The sequence below is a fragment of the Oncorhynchus nerka genome, unplaced genomic scaffold (genome assembly GCF_034236695.1).
Source record: "Oncorhynchus nerka isolate Pitt River unplaced genomic scaffold, Oner_Uvic_2.0 unplaced_scaffold_1666, whole genome shotgun sequence".
NCBI lineage: Eukaryota > Metazoa > Chordata > Actinopteri > Salmoniformes > Salmonidae > Oncorhynchus > Oncorhynchus nerka.
The window spans coordinates 20,144-37,693 of NW_027039652.1; the positions used below are offsets into that span (position 1 = coordinate 20,144).

Sequence of the window (17,550 nt, forward strand, 5' to 3'; positions counted from 1 at the left end):
TGATAGAGCTACCTCCACTAGGTAGTGTTATTCTACTGATACCTCCTCTAGGTAGTGTTATTCTACTGATAGAGATACCTCCACTAGGTAGTGTTATTCTACTGATACCTCCACTAGGTAGTGTTATTCTACTGATAGAGATACCTCCTCTAGGTAGTGTTATTCTACTGATAGAGATACCTCCTCTAGGTAGTGTTATTCTACTGATAGAGATACCTCCACTAGGTAGTGTTATTCTACTGATAGAGATACCTCCTCTAGGTAGTGTTATTCTACTGATAGAGATACCTCCTCTAGGTAGTGTTATTCTACTGATAGAGATACCTCCACTAGGTAGTGTTATTCTACTGATAGAGATACCTCCACTAGGTAGTGTTATTCTACTGATAGAGATACCTCCACTAGGTAGTGTTATTCTACTGATAGAGATACCTCCACTAGGTAGTGTTATTCTACTGATAGAGATACCTCCACTAGGTAGTGTTATTCTACTGATACCTCCACTAGGTAGTGTTATTCTACTGATACCTCCTCTAGGTAGTGTTATTCTACTGATACCTCCACTAGGTAGTGTTATTCTACTGATACCTCCTCTAGGTAGTGTTATTCTACTGATAGAGATACCTCCACTAGGTAGTGTTATTCTACTGATACCTCCACTAGGTAGTGTTATTCTACTGATACCTCCACTAGGTAGTGTTATTCTACTGATACCTCCACTAGGTAGTGTTATTCTACTGATACCTCCACTAGGTAGTGTTATTCTACTGATACCTCCTCTAGGTAGTGTTATTCTACTGATAGAGATACCTCCTCTAGGTAGTGTTATTCTACTGATAGAGATACCTCCACTAGGTAGTGTTATTCTACTGATAGAGATACCTCCTCTAGGTAGTGTTATTCTACTGATACCTCCACTAGGTAGTGTTATTCTACTGATAGAGATACCTCCACTAAGTAGTGTTATTCTACTGATACCTCCTCTAGGTAGTGTTATTCTACTGATAGAGATACCTCCACTAGGTAGTGTTATTCTACTGATAGAGATACCTCCACTAGGTAGTGTTATTCTACTGATAGAGCTACCTCCACTAGGTAGTGTTATTCTACTGATACCTCCTCTAGGTAGTGTTATTCTACTGATAGAGATACCTCCACTAGGTAGTGTTATTCTACTGATACCTCCACTAGGTAGTGTTATTCTACTGATAGAGATACCTCCTCTAGGTAGTGTTATTCTACTGATAGAGATACCTCCTCTAGGTAGTGTTATTCTACTGATAGAGATACCTCCACTAGGTAGTGTTATTCTACTGATAGAGATACCTCCTCTAGGTAGTGTTATTCTACTGATAGAGATACCTCCTCTAGGTAGTGTTATTCTACTGATAGAGATACCTCCACTAGGTAGTGTTATTCTACTGATAGAGATACCTCCACTAGGTAGTGTTATTCTACTGATAGAGATACCTCCACTAGGTAGTGTTATTCTACTGATAGAGATACCTCCACTAGGTAGTGTTATTCTACTGATAGAGATACCTCCACTAGGTAGTGTTATTCTACTGATACCTCCACTAGGTAGTGTTATTCTACTGATACCTCCTCTAGGTAGTGTTATTCTACTGATACCTCCACTAGGTAGTGTTATTCTACTGATACCTCCTCTAGGTAGTGTTATTCTACTGATAGAGATACCTCCACTAGGTAGTGTTATTCTACTGATACCTCCACTAGGTAGTGTTATTCTACTGATACCTCCACTAGGTAGTGTTATTCTACTGATACCTCCACTAGGTAGTGTTATTCTACTGATACCTCCACTAGGTAGTGTTATTCTACTGATACCTCCTCTAGGTAGTGTTATTCTACTGATAGAGATACCTCCACTAGGTAGTGTTATTCTACTGATAGAGATACCTCCACTAGGTAGTGTTATTCTACTGATAGAGATACCTCCACTAGGTAGTGTTATTCTACTGATAGAGATACCTCCACTAGGTAGTGTTATTCTACTGATACCTCCACTAGGTAGTGTTATTCTACTGATAGAGATACCGCCACTAGGTAGTGTTATTCTACTGATAGAGATACCTCCTCTAGGTAGTGTTATTCTACTGATACCTCCACTAGGTAGTGTTATTCTACTGATAGAGATACCTCCACTAGGTAGTGTTATTCTACTGATACCTCCTCTAGGTAGTGTTATTCTACTGATAGAGATACCTCCACTAGGTAGTGTTATTCTACTGATAGAGCTACCTCCACTAGGTAGTGTTATTCTACTGATACCTCCTCTAGGTAGTGTTATTCTACTGATAGAGATACCTCCACTAGGTAGTGTTATTCTACTGATAGAGATACCTCCACTAGGTAGTGTTATTCTACTGATAGAGATACCTCCACTAGGTAGTGTTATTCTACTGATAGAGATACCTCCACTAGGTAGTGTTATTCTACTGATAGAGATACCTCCACCAGGTAGTGCTATTCTACAGATAGTATATACTGACAGAGATACCTCCTCTACTATAAATGACAGGGTATATAACTGACCTCCTCCTCCACAGCGAACAGCTTGACGATGTTCTTATGGTTGAGTTTCTTCAGGACCTCAAACTCTCTCATTTGGACGTCGAGTGGTCGCAGGAAACTGAGGTTGTTGAACACCTTCACCGCATATAGGTCCCCCGTTTTCTGGTGTTACAGAACACATAGTGTTAAATACAGGTGTGTTTTCAGGTGTTACAGAACACAGTGTTATATACAGGTGTGTTTTCAGGTGTTACAGAACACACAGTTTTATATACAGGTGTGTTTTCAGGTGTTACAGAACACAGTGTTATATACAGGTGTGTTTTCAGGTGTTACAGAACACAGTGTTAAATACAGGTGTGTTTTCAGGTGTTACAGAACACAGTGTTATATACAGGTGTGTTTTCAGGTGTTACATACAGGTGTGTTTTCTGGTGTTACAGAACACAGTCTTATATACAGGTGTGTTTTCTGGTGTTACAGAACATAGTGTTAAATACAGGTGTGTTTTCAGGTGTTACAGAACACACAGTGTTATATACAGGTGTGTTTTCTGGTGTTACAGAACACACAGTTTTATATACAGGTGTGTTTTCAGGTGTTACAGAACACAGTGTTATATACAGGTGTGTTTTCAGGTGTTACAGAACACACAGTATTAAATACAGGTGTGTTTTCAGGTGTTACAGAACACAGTGTTATATACAGGTGTGTTTTCAGGTGTTACAGAACACATAGTGTTATATACAGGTGTGTTTTCAGGTGTTACAGAACACAGTATTAAATACAGGTGTGTTTTCTGGTGTTACAGAACACAGTGTTATATACAGGTGTGTTTTCAGGTGTTACAGAACACACAGTGGTATATACAGGTGTGTTTTCAGGTGTTACAGAACACATAGTATTAAATACAGGTGTGTTTTCAGCCACAAGAGCATTAGTGAGGTGGGGGCGATTAGGCTGCGAGCCAGGCCTAATCGCCCGACCTCACTAACCTCGCAGTCAGCGTTCCAATTCATCCCGAAGGTGTCCGATGAGGTTGAGGTCAGGGCTCTGTGCATGCCAGTCAAGTTCTTCCACACCGATGTCAACAAACCATTTCTGTAGGGACCTTGCTTTGTGCCCCTCGGGCACAAAGCAAGGAAGGGGACTTCCCCAAACGGTTGCCACAAAGATGGAAGCACAGAATCGTCCAGAATGTCATTGTATTCTGTAGCGTTAAGATTTCCCTTCACTGGAACTAAGGGATCTGAACCATGAAAAACAGCCCCAGACAATTATTCCTCCTCCACCAAACATTACAGCTGGCACTATGCATTCTGGCAGGAAGCGTAGTCCGCCGAAAGAACGGGTTGAAATAGTAGAATCCACTCATTTGATGTGGGTGTCCACATACTGCTGTATATATACTGTATTTTTTATTTGACCTTAATTTAAGCAAGGCAGTTAAGAACAAATTCTTATTTACAATGACGGCCTCCCGGGGAACGGTGGGTTAACTGGTCTGGGAACGGTGGGTTAACTGGTCTAGGAACGGTGGGTTAACTGGTCTAGGAACGGTGGGTTAACTGGTCTAGGAACGGTGGGTTAACTGGTCTAGGAACGGTGGGTTAACTGGTCTAGGAACAGGGGGTTAACTGGTCTAGGAACAGGGGGTTAACTGGTCTAGGAACGGTGGGTTAACTGGTCTAGGAACAGTGGGTTAACTGGTCTAGGAACGGTGGGTTAACTGGTCTAGGAACGGTGGGTTAACTGGTCTAGGAACGGTGGGTTAACTGGTCTAGGAACGGTGGGTTAACTGGTCTAGGAACGGTGGGTTAACTGGTCTAGGAACAGGGGGTTAACTGGTCTAGGAACGGTGGGTTAACTGGTCTAGGAACAGTGGGTTAACTGGTCTAGGAACGGTGGGTTAACTGGTCTAGGAACGGTGGGTTAACTGGTCTAGGAACGGTGGGTTAACTGGTCTAGGAACGGTGGGTTAACTGGTCTAGGAACGGTGGGTTAACTGGTCTAGGAACAGTGGGGTTAACTGGTCTAGGAACAGTGGGGTTAACTGGTCTAGGAACAGTGGGTTAACTGGTCTAGGAACAGTGGGTTAACTGGTCTAGGAACAGTGGGTTAACTGGTCTAGGAACAGTGGGTTAACTGGTCTAGGAACAGTGGGTTTACTGGTCTAGGAACAGTGGGTTAACTGGTCTAGGAACAGTGGGTTAACTGGTCTAGGAACAGTGGGTTAACTGGTCTAGGAACAGTGGGTTAACTGGTCTAGGAACAGTGGGTTAACTGGTCTAGGAACAGTGGGTTAACTGGTCTAGGAACAGTGGGTTAACTGGTCTAGGAACAGTGGGTTAACTGGTCTAGGAACGGTGGGTTAACTGGTCTAGGAACGGTGGTGGGTTAACTGGTCTAGGAACGGTGGTGGGTTAACTGGTCTAGGAACGGTGGTGGGTTAACTGGTCTAGGAACGGTGGTGGGTTAACTGGTCTAGGAACGGTGGTGGGTTAACTGGTCTAGGAACGGTGGTGGGTTAACTGGTCTAGGAACGGTGGGTTAACTGGTCTAGGAACGGTGGGTTAACTGGTCTAGGAACAGTGGGTTAACTGGTCTAGGAACGGTGGTGGGTTAACTGGTCTAGGAACGGTGGTGGGTTAACTGGTCTAGGAACGGTGGGTTAACTGGTCTAGGAACAGTGGGTTAACTGGTCTAGGAACAGAGGGTTAACTGGTCTAGGAACAGTGGGTTAACTGGTCTAGGAACAGTGGGTTAACTGGTCTAGGAACGGTGGGTTAACTGGTCTAGGAACGGTGGGTTAACTGGTCTAGGAACGGTGGGTTAACTGGTCTAGGAACGGTGGGTTAACTGGTCTAGGAACGGTGGGTTAACTGGTCTAGGAACAGTGGGTTAACTGGTCTAGGAACAGGGGGTTAACTGGTCTAGGAACGGTGGGTTAACTGGTCTAGGAACGGTGGGTTAACTGGTCTAGGAACAGTGGGTTAACTGGTCTAGGAACGGTGGGTTAACTGGTCTAGGAACGGTGGGTTAACTGGTCTAGGAACGGTGGGTTAACTGGTCTAGGAACAGTGGGTTAACTGGTCTAGGAACAGTGGGGTTAACTGGTCTAGGAACAGTGGGTTAACTGGTCTAGGAACAGTGGGTTAACTGGTCTAGGAACAGTGGGTTAACTGGTCTAGGAACAGTGGGTTAACTGGTCTAGGAACAGTGGGTTTACTGGTCTAGGAACAGTGGGTTAACTGGTCTAGGAACAGTGGGTTAACTGGTCTAGGAACAGTGGGTTAACTGGTCTAGGAACAGTGGGTTAACTGGTCTAGGAACGGTGGGTTAACTGGTCTAGGAACGGTGGTGGGTTAACTGGTCTAGGAACGGTGGTGGGTTAACTGGTCTAGGAACGGTGGTGGGTTAACTGGTCTAGGAACGGTGGTGGGTTAACTGGTCTAGGAACGGTGGGTTAACTGGTCTAGGAACAGTGGGTTAACTGGTCTAGGAACGGTGGTGGGTTAACTGGTCTAGGAACAGTGGGTTAACTGGTCTAGGAACAGTGGGTTAACTGGTCTAGGAACGGTGGGTTAACTGGTCTAGGAACAGTGGGTTAACTGGTCTAGGAACAGTGGGTTAACTGGTCTAGGAACAGGGGGTTAACTGGTCTAGGAACAGTGGGTTAACTGGTCTAGGAACGGTGGTGGGTTAACTGGTCTAGGAACGGTGGTGGGTTAACTGGTCTAGGAACGGTGGTGGGTTAACTGGTCTAGGAACGGTGGTGGGTTAACTGGTCTAGGAACAGTGGGTTAACTGGTCTAGGAACGGTGGGTGGGTTAACTGGTCTAGGAACGGTGGTGGGTTAACTGGTCTAGGAATAGTGGGTTAACTGGTCTAGGAACAGTGGGTTAACTGGTCTAGGAACAGTGGGTTAACTGGTCTAGGAACAGTGGGTTAACTGGTCTAGGAACAGTGGGTTAACTGGTCTAGGAACAGGGGGTTAACTGGTCTAGGAACGGTGGGTTAACTGGTCTAGGAACGGTGGGTTAACTGGTCTAGGAACGGTGGGTTAACTGGTCTAGGAACGGTGGGTTAACTGGTCTAGGAACGGTGGGTTAACTGGTCTAGGAACAGTGGGTTAACTGGTCTAGGAACAGTGGGTTAACTGGTCTAGGAACAGGGGGTTAACTAACTGGTCTAGGAACGGTGGGTTAACTGGTCTAGGAACGGTGGGTTAACTGGTCTAGGAACGGTGGGTTAACTGGTCTAGGAACGGTGGGTTAACTGGTCTAGGAACGGTGGGTTAACTGGTCTAGGAACGGTGGGTTAACTGGTCTAGGAACGGTGGGTTAACTGGTCTAGGAACGGTGGGTTAACTGGTCTAGGAACGGTGGGTTAACTGGTCTAGGAACGGTGGGTTAACTGGTCTAGGAACGGTGGGTTAACTGGTCTAAGAACGGTGGGTTAACTGGTCTAGGAACAGTAGGTTAACTGGTCTAGGAACGGTGGGTTAACTGGTCTAGGAACAGTAGGTTAACTGGTCTAGGAACAGTGGGTTAACTGGTCTAGGAACAGGGGGTTAACTGGTCTAGGAACAGGGGGTTAACTGGTCTAGGAACAGGGGGTTAACTGGTCTAGGAACAGGGGGTTAACTGGTCTAGGAACAGTGGGTTAACTGGTCTAGGAACAGTGGGTTAACTGGTCTAGGAACGGTGGGTTAACTGGTCTAGGAACGATGGGTTAACTGGTCTAGGAACGGTGGGTTAACTGCCTTGTTCAGGGGCAGAACGACAGATTTATACCTTGTCAATTTGGGGATTCAATCTAGCAACCTTTAGGTTACTGACCCAATGTTATAACCACTAGGCTACCCTGCCGTCCCGTATCTAGGGAATAGGTTGCCATCAGGGACACAGCCCTAGTGAGACAGTCCATCAGGTCCCATCAGGGACACAGCCCTAGTGAGACAGTCCATCAGGGACACAGCCCTAGTGAGACAGTCCATCAGGGACACAGCCCTAGTGAGACAGTCCATCAGGGACACAGCCCTAGTGAGACAGTCCATCAGGGACACAGCCCTAGTGAGACAGTCCATCAGGGACACAGCCCTAGTGAGACAGTCCATCAGGGACACAGCCCTAGTGAGACAGTCCATCAGGGACACAGTCCTAGTGAGACAGTCCTTCAGGGACACAGCCCTAGTGAGACAGTCCATCAGGGACACAGCCCTAGTGAGACAGTCCATCAGGGACACAGCCCTAGTGAGACAGTCCTTCAGGGACACAGCCCTAGTGGGACAGTCCATCAGGGACACAGCCCTAGTGAGATAGTCCATCAGGGACACAGTCTTAGTGAGACAGTTCATCAGGGACACAGCCCTAGTGAGACAGTCCATCAGGTCCCATCAGGGACACAGCCCTAGTGAGACAGTCCATCAGGGACACAGCCCTAGTGAGACAGTCCATCAGGGACACAGCCCTAGTGAGACAGTCCTTCAGGGACACAGCCCTAGTGAGACAGTCCATCAGGGACACAGCCCTAGTGAGACAGTCCTTCAGGGACACAGCCCTAGTGAGACAGTCCATCAGGGACACAGCCCTAGTGAGACAGTCCTTCAGGGACACAGCCCTAGTGAGACAGTCCATCAGGGACACAGCCCTAGTGAGACAGCCCATCAGGGACACAGCCCTAGTGAGACAGTCCATCAGGGACACAGCCCTAGTGAGACAGTCCATCAGGGACACAGCCCTAGTGAGACAGTCCATCAGGGACACAGCCCTAGTGAGACAGTCCATCAGGGACACAGCCCTAGTGAGACAGTCCATCAGGGACACAGCCCTAGTGAGACAGTCCATCAGGGACACAGTCCTAGTGAGACAGTCCTTCAGGGACACAGCCCTAGTGAGACAGTCCATCAGGGACACAGCCCTAGTGAGACAGTCCATCAGGGACACAGTCCTTCAGGGACACAGCCCTAGTGGGACAGTCCATCAGGGACACAGCCCTAGTGAGATAGTCCATCAGGGACACAGTCTTAGTGAGACAGTTCATCAGGGACACAGCCCTAGTGAGACAGTCCATCAGGTCCCATCAGGGACACAGCCCTAGTGAGACAGTCCATCAGGGACACAGCCCTAGTGAGACAGTCCATCAGGGACACAGCCCTAGTGAGACAGTCCATCAGGGACACAGCCCTAGTGAGACAGTCCATCAGGGACACAGCCCTAGTGAGACAGTCCATCAGGGACACAGCCCTAGTGAGACAGTCCTTCAGGGACACAGCCCTAGTGAGACAGTCCATCAGGGACACAGCCCTAGTGAGACAGTCCATCAGGGACACAGCCCTAGTGAGACAGTCCATCAGGGACACAGCCCTAGTGAGACAGTCCTTCAGGGACACAGCCCTAGTGAGACAGTCCATCAGGGACACAGCCCTAGTGAGACAGTCCTTCAGGGACACAGCCCTAGTGAGACAGTCCATCAGGGACACAGCCCTAGTGAGACAGTCCATCAGGGACACAGTCCTAGTGAGACAGTCCATCAGGGACACAGTCCTAGTGAGACAGTCCATCAGGGACACAGCCCTAGTGAGACAGTCCATCAGGTCCCATCAGGGACACAGCCCTAGTGAGACAGTCCTTCAGGGACACAGCCCTAGTGAGACAGTCCATCAGGGACACAGTCCTAGTGAGACAGTCCATCAGGGACACAGCCCTAGTGAGACAGTCCTTCAGGGACACAGCCCTAGTGAGACAGTCCATCAGGGACACAGCCCTAGTGAGACAGTCCTTCAGGGACACAGCCCTAGTGAGACAGTCCTTCAGGGACACAGCCCTAGTGAGACAGTTCATTAAGTGCCATAGATGTTCATTCTGTCAGAATCAAACAGACAGAACCAAACACAAAGACATGTCCAGACCCATCCTAATATGTGTTGGCATCCTCCCTCTAGTCTAGAGAGACCTGGGAAAGCCCCTGTGGAGACAGAAGGGAAAGCCCCTGTGGAGAGAGAAGGGTTAGCACGCTAGCTTAGACTGATATGGCTGAGCAGACAACCATAACCCTCTGAGACATGAACAGTTGGTGAAACGTCTCAAAATGGCGAGTTAGTGAGACAACAGACAGTGAACAACAGTACTATATTAGACTTCCTGTTCGGCCTAAATGTCAACAACTAAAACAACACTACACTTCTGCTCTTGCATCCTGCCAAGATGCTTGGTGGAGAGACTGCCAAGATGTCCCCCTCAGTTACAGCCCCCCTCCCTCCTCCCCCTCCTCCCCCCCAGTTACAGTCCCCATCCCTCCCTCCTCCCCCTCAGTTACAGCCCCCCCCCCCCTCCTCCCCCTTAGTTACAGCCCCCCCTCCCTCCTCCCCCAGTTACAGTCCCCACCCCTCCCTCAGTGCTGCCCATAGATACAGTTGAAGTCAGAAGTTTACATACACTTAGGTTGGAGTCATTAAAACTCGTTTTTCAACCACTCCACATATTGCTTGTTAACAAACTATAGTTTTGGCAAGTCGGTTAGGACATCCGCTTTGTGCATGACACAAGTCATTTTTCCAACAATTGTTTACAGACAGATTATTTCACTTATAATTCACCGTATCACAATTCCAGTGGGTCAGAAGTTTACATTCACTTTGTTGACTGTGCCTTTAAACAGATTGGAAAATTATCTGACCAGTCCTGTACCTTGTGTCTGCCACGGTAGATGTTAGCCCTGTACCTTGTGTCTGCCACGGTAGATGTTAGCCCTGTACCTTGTGTCTGCCACGGTAGATGTTAGCCCTGTACCTTGTGTCTGCCACGGTAGATGTTAGCCCTGTACCTTGTGTCTGCCACGGTAGATGTTAGTGTTAGCCCTGTACCTTGTGTCTGCCACGGTAGATGTTAGTGTTAGCCCTGTACCTTGTGTCTGCCACGGTAGATGTTAGTCCTGTACCTTGTGTCTGCCACGGTAGATGTTAGTGTTAGCCCTGTACATTGTGTCTGCCACGGTAGATGTTAGCCCTGTACCTTGTGTCTGCCACGGTAGATGTTAGTGTTAGCCCTGTACCTTGTGTCTGCCACGGTAGATGTTAGCCCTGTACCTTGTGTCTGCCACGGTAGATGTTAGTGTTAGCCCTGTACCTTGTGTCTGCCACGGTAGATGTTAGCCCTGTACCTTGTGTCTGCCACGGTAGATGTTAGTGTTAGCCCTGTACATTGTGTCTGCCACGGTAGATGTTAGCCCTGTACCTTGTGTCTGCCACGGTAGATGTTAGCCCTGTACCTTGTGTCTGCCACGGTAGATGTTAGTGTTAGCCCTGTACCTTGTGTCTGCCACGGTAGATGTTAGCCCTGTACCTTGTGTCTGCCACGGTAGATGTTAGTGTTAGCCCTGTACCTTGTGTCTGCCACGGTAGATGTTAGTGTTAGCCCTGTACCTTGTGTCTGCCACGGTAGATGTTAGTGTTAGCCCTGTACCTTGTGTCTGCCACGGTAGATGTTAGTGTTAGCCCTGTACCTTGTGTCTGCCACGGTAGATGTTAGCCCTGTACCTTGTGTCTGCCACGGTAGATGTTAGTGTTAGCCCTGTACCTTGTGTCTGCCACGGTAGATGTTAGTGTTAGCCCTGTACCTTGTGTCTGCCACGGTAGATGTTAGCCCTGTACCTTGTGTCTGCCACGGTAGATGTTAGTGTTAGCCCTGTACTTTGTGTCTGCCACGGTAGATGTTAGTGTTAGCCCTGTACCTTGTGTCTGCCACGGTAGATGTTAGTGTTAGCCCTGTACTTTGTGTCTGCCACGGTAGATGTTAGCCCTGTACCTTGTGTCTGCCACGGTAGATGTTAGCCCTGTACATTGTGTCTGCCACGGTAGATGTTAGCCCTGTACCTTGTGTCTGCCACGGTAGATGTTAGCCCTGTACCTTGTGTCTGCCACGGTAGATGTTAGTGTTAGCCCTGTACCTTGTGTCTGCCACGGTAGATGTTAGTGTGTTAGCCCTGTACCTTGTGTCTGCCACGGTAGATGTTAGTGTGTTAGCCCTGTACCTTGTGTCTGCCACGGTAGATGTTAGTGTTAGCCCTGTACTTTGTGTCTGCCACGGTAGATGTTAGCCCTGTACCTTGTGTCTGCCACGGTAGATGTTAGCCCTGTACATTGTGTCTGCCACGGTAGATGTTAGCCCTGTACCTTGTGTCTGCCACGGTAGATGTTAGCGTGTTAGCCCTGTACCTTGTGTCTGCCACGGTAGATGTTAGTGTTAGCCCTGTACTTTGTGTCTGCCACGGTAGATGTTAGTGTTAGCCCTGTACCTTGTGTCTGCCACGGTAGATGTTAGCGTGTTAGCCCTGTACCTTGTGTCTGCCACGGTAGATGTTAGCGTGTTAGCCCTGTACCTTGTGTCTGCCACGGTAGATGTTAGCCCTGTACTTTGTGTCTGCCACGGTAGATGTTAGTGTTAGCCCTGTACTTTGTGTCTGCCACGGTAGATGTTAGCCCTGTACTTTGTGTCTGCCACGGTAGATGTTAGTGTTAGCCCTGTACCTTGTGTCTGCCACGGTAGATGTTAGTGTTAGCCCTGTACCTTGTGTCTGCCACGGTAGATGTTAGCGTGTTAGCCCTGTACTTTGTGTCTGCCACGGTAGATGTTAGTGTTAGCCCTGTACTTTGTGTCTGCCACGGTAGATGTTAGCGTGTTAGCCCTGTACCTTGTGTCTGCCACGGTAGATGTTAGCCCTGTACCTTGTGTCTGCCACGGTAGATGTTAGTGTTAGCCCTGTACCTTGTGTCTGCCACGGTAGATGTTAGCCCTGTACCTTGTGTCTGCCACGGTAGACGTTAGCGTGTTAGCCCTGTACCTTGTGTCTGCCACGGTAGATGTTAGTGTTAGCCCTGTACCTTGTGTCTGCCACGGTAGATGTTAGCCCTGTACCTTGTGTCTGCCACGGTAGATGTTAGTGTTAGCCCTGTACCTTGTGTCTGCCACGGTAGATGTTAGCCCTGTACTTTGTGTCTGCCACGGTAGATGTTAGTGTTAGCCCTGTACTTTGTGTCTGCCACGGTAGATGTTAGCCCTGTACTTTGTGTCTGCCACGGTAGATGTTAGTGTTAGCCCTGTACCTTGTGTCTGCCACGGTAGATGTTAGTGTTAGCCCTGTACCTTGTGTCTGCCACGGTAGATGTTAGCGTGTTAGCCCTGTACTTTGTGTCTGCCACGGTAGATGTTAGTGTTAGCCCTGTACTTTGTGTCTGCCACGGTAGATGTTAGCGTGTTAGCCCTGTACCTTGTGTCTGCCACGGTAGATGTTAGCCCTGTACCTTGTGTCTGCCACGGTAGATGTTAGTGTTAGCCCTGTACCTTGTGTCTGCCACGGTAGATGTTAGCCCTGTACCTTGTGTCTGCCACGGTAGACGTTAGCGTGTTAGCCCTGTACCTTGTGTCTGCCACGGTAGATGTTAGTGTTAGCCCTGTACCTTGTGTCTGCCACGGTAGATGTTAGCCCTGTACCTTGTGTCTGCCACGGTAGATGTTAGTGTTAGCCCTGTACCTTGTGTCTGCCACGGTAGATGTTAGCCCTGTACTTTGTGTCTGCCACGGTAGATGTTAGTGTTAGCCCTGTACTTTGTGTCTGCCACGGTAGATGTTAGCCCTGTACTTTGTGTCTGCCACGGTAGATGTTAGTGTTAGCCCTGTACCTTGTGTCTGCCACGGTAGATGTTAGTGTTAGCCCTGTACCTTGTGTCTGCCACGGTAGATGTTAGCGTGTTAGCCCTGTACTTTGTGTCTGCCACGGTAGATGTTAGTGTTAGCCCTGTACTTTGTGTCTGCCACGGTAGATGTTAGCGTGTTAGCCCTGTACCTTGTGTCTGCCACGGTAGATGTTAGCCCTGTACCTTGTGTCTGCCACGGTAGATGTTAGTGTTAGCCCTGTACCTTGTGTCTGCCACGGTAGATGTTAGCCCTGTACCTTGTGTCTGCCACGGTAGACGTTAGCGTGTTAGCCCTGTACCTTGTGTCTGCCACGGTAGATGTTAGTGTTAGCCCTGTACCTTGTGTCTGCCACGGTAGATGTTAGCCCTGTACCTTGTGTCTGCCACGGTAGATGTTAGTGTTAGCCCTGTACCTTGTGTCTGCCACGGTAGATGTTAGTGTTAGCCCTGTACCTTGTGTCTGCCACGGTAGACGTTAGCTGTAGCTCCCTGGCCCAGCAGGTCTGAGATGAGCCACAGGTAGTTGGCTGTGCTCTGCATGATGATGGCTTCAGGTTCACCTGTAATGGAGAACAAACCAGCACATTCAGACAGCACACTAAGGGGAATGACATATTGACACAACTAGCTCTGGTCCAGGGTGTTAGTGAGGCTCAACGTTAGCAAGCTGCACTATAACGCCAAGGACCAGAGCTAGCAGTGGTCCTGGGTCACTCATACAGTAGATGAAGAGAGCAACATTAGGTCATAGCAACCCCTGAAACAGTAACTGTCAATTAGTATCATGACTGTTGTAGCTATGGTCATAATAATATGCATTCTGTGTACTTCAAATATCAATCATTTCTGGTAAATATTGAATAGATATTTCCAATCCAAATTGTTGGCAGATTTTAAAGTGCATATTCTAAATTCTGCATAAAGAAAATATGTGTTTTTTTCACCAAACTGACTTGTTTCTGGGGGTAAACGTGCCTAGTCTGGTTTTGTCAGGTGTGTTCTAGCCACCAGTGCGGGTACACTGTTTACATGATGAGATTATTATGGATAAAAGTGAGAATATTTGGATTTGTCAAACGGCATGAAGAGCATCACCATGACTTTCACCACCCTGTGAAGTTCATCATATAATGTATTTCACCTGCAGCCTGATAAACCGCACCGCTTCCTGATCCGTAGTGGGAGATGATGTAGTGGGAGACACCATATCATCCCATGACTCCAAATGAGTTATAAATCGGTTATAAATATTTGCGAATTAAAGAGGTCTCAAACCGCCATTTCGCAGAATAATTAAATGTACCTACAGAAAAAGATTCCACCATGATGAACTATTATAAAATTGTACCAAAACTTCCTGTTTCCATCACAGCTGTCGTGCTAAAAATACGACTTTTTACTGGCATAAAAACTGTCGATGCGTTTAGTAAAATCCACTTCCTGACTCAGCAGTGTCACAGCCAATAGGAGGCCTCGCTGATCCACTGAGAAGTTAGAGAAAAATCAAACCCACCGCATTAAATCTAGACTAGAGGGATAATCCATTATACTGTATTAGCTGGATCTCAAGCAGTGTAAAAGTGTGTGAAACTGACGTACCGGCGCCGATCACTTTATTACACCGTGACGCCATGGGAAACCCCCCCTCCGGCCCGACGCGTTCACAATGACGACAAAATATAGACCGCTCTCTCTCCATGACAATGTCCTAGCTACATGTCAAAGTCTAACGTTATAGTAATGGTCAGAAACGTCATTTGACTATGACAAAATGCTGTAGTAACGTATCTAGGTAGATAAAGGTGTGTGCCCTAACTACGCATCAGGCTATTCACCCAAGCAATGGTTTATGTTACCTTTTAATAATGTCTTCTTTAACTAGCTAACTGCACCAAATAACGCCGAAGGAGGAGGAAAATGTATTTAGATACACGTTTTATTCGTGTCTTAAGTCAGTCGGTCTGATTCACTGTGGAAAACAACAACAAACATGACAGTTCCCACCTCCACAAAACGATATACACCGACATTACACAAGTACAACTGGGAAGGTCGACATCGGGGAAGGACGACACCGTGTGCAGTTAAAACACGTTGTAGTCATACAATATATCCTTATATTTTTACATTTTGTCAGGTAAAAATCACAAGTATAATTAGGTTGTGTTTATTTCCTTACCTCCCGAAAAACCAGAATCCTTTCACTTCTGGATCACGTGATAGGAATAACCCAATCAGAAAGCAGTATGGAAAAGGGGTTGTGGTTCCTCTTTACCGTACTTCCTGGTAAAGAAGAGACTATAAATATGAGTCATAAGAAAGCTACCGAGTGTCGTTTTGATTTCAGGTGCATCGGCCCAGTTGTCTTTTCATAGAGCCTGGATGGGGAAAACGAAAACACCGACAGAGTTTATAAAAACACAGAGGCGCAACATCTTACGACTTCCGGGAACGCTTTCGAAGTAGATCAGAACGGAGTTTGAGAAGTAAATTAGAGAAGTGAACAATTATTCTTTAGATGTACGTTCTCGAAATCTAAAGGCACAACCAGCCAATGTCTTTAGTAGTTGAACATTTTACTACTCTAACCTCGTGAAAATAAACGGATACCTTTTTAAAATGCTCGTCAAAAACAACTTTATATCGAAGGAGCGCCTTATTAGAGATGACGGGTTGCACATGCGCAGTTCGGCGCTAGTTGAGTTAGCCCCGAAAACGTGTTAATGCGCATGAGTTTAGCTATCCGACGTCGCCTACAAGCGTGAGCTGGGATTTCTGTCTTTGGCAACAGTCACGCTCAATAATCATGGATTTATCCTATATTAGTTCAAGGTTGTGGTGAATTAGAGCGGGACAGCACGGTACCTGTTAAAGATAACCCCCCCGGGGAAATGTTGGTTGCTGCTCTGTGCATACATAACACACTGCAAGATAGACAAAAGGACATATACAGACAATAGTGTAGAAAAGTGCAATTCATGAGCATTCAATGATTCATCTGCACATAAAATTCTAATAGTCACATGTGCCGAATACAACAGGTAACCTTACAGTGAAATGCTTACTTACAAATGCAGTTAAAAAAATATGAAATAAAAGTAACAAGTAGTTAAAGAGCAGCAGTAAAATATCAATAGCGAAGGGCCTCCCAGGTGGCGCAGGCTCTGTCTCAGTGGTCTAAGGATTCTGGGTTCGAGTCCAGGCTCTGTCTCAGTGGTCTAAGGATTCTGGGTTCGAGTCCAGGCTCTGTCTCAGTGGTCTAAGGATTCTGGGTTCGAGTCCAGGCTCTGTCTCAGTGGTCTAAGGATTCTGGGTTCGAGTCCAGGCTCTGTCTCAGTGGTCTAAGGATTCTGGGTTCGAGTCCAGGCTCTGTCTCAAATCAAATCAAATCAAATTTATTTATATAGCCCTTCGTACATCAGCTGATATCTCAAAGTGCTGTACAGAAACCCAGCCTAAAACCCCAAACAGCAAACAATGCAGGTGTAAAAGCACGGTGGCTAGGAAAAACTCCCTAGAAAGGCCAAAACCTAGGAAGAAACCTAGAGAGGAACCAGGCTATGTGGGGTGGCCAGTCCTCTTCTGGCTGTGCCGGGTAGAGATTATAACAGAACATGACCAAGATGTTCAAATGTTCATAAATGACCAGCATGGTCGAATAATAATAAGGCAGAACAGTTGAAACTGGAGCAGCAGCACAGTCAGGTGGACTGGGGACAGCAAGGAGTCATCATGTCAGGTAGTCCTGGGGCACGGTCCTAGGGCTCAGGTCCTCCGAGAGAGAGAGAAAGAAAGAGAGAATTTGAGAGAGCATATGTGGGGTGGCCAGTCCTCTTCTGGCTGTGCCGGGTGGAGATTATAACAGAACGTGGCCAAGATGTTCAAATGTTCATAAATGACCAGCATGGTTGAATAATAGTAAGGCAGAACAGTTGAAACTGGAGCAGCAGCATGGCCAGGTGGACTGGGGACAGCAAGGAGTCATCATGTCAGGTAGTCCTGGGACATGGTCCTAGGGCCCAGGCCAGTTGAAACTGGAGCAGCAGCATGGCCAGGTGGACTGGGGACAGCAAGGAGTCATCATGTCAGGTAGTCCTGGGGCATGGTCCTAGGGCTCAGGTCCTCCGAGAGAGAGAAAGAAAGAGAGAAGGAGAGAATTAGAGAACGCACACTTAGATTCACACAGGACACCGAATAGGACAGGAGAAGTACTCCAGATATAACAAACTGACCCTAGCCCCCGACACATAAACTAATGCAGCATAAATACTGGAGGCTGAGACAGGAGGGGTCAGGAGACACTGTGGCCCCAACCCGAG

At 47.3% G+C, this 17,550-nt stretch overlaps 1 protein-coding gene across 1 annotated transcript; it reads right to left on the reverse strand.

Moving 5' to 3' along the window:
* Window positions 1–2,529: 2,529 nt before the first annotated feature.
* Window positions 2,530–14,797, reverse strand: LOC135568161 (serine/threonine-protein kinase TBK1-like). Its single transcript, XM_065015135.1, has 3 exons — window positions 14,373–14,797; window positions 13,685–13,791; window positions 2,530–2,697 (listed from the first exon to the last, which is right to left on the reverse strand). Exons 2-3 carry the CDS (start codon window positions 13,769–13,771, stop codon window positions 2,530–2,532), a joined length of 255 nt encoding a protein of 84 aa, XP_064871207.1. The 5' UTR covers window positions 13,772–13,791; window positions 14,373–14,797.
* Between the last annotated feature and the right edge of the window lie 2,753 nt (window positions 14,798–17,550).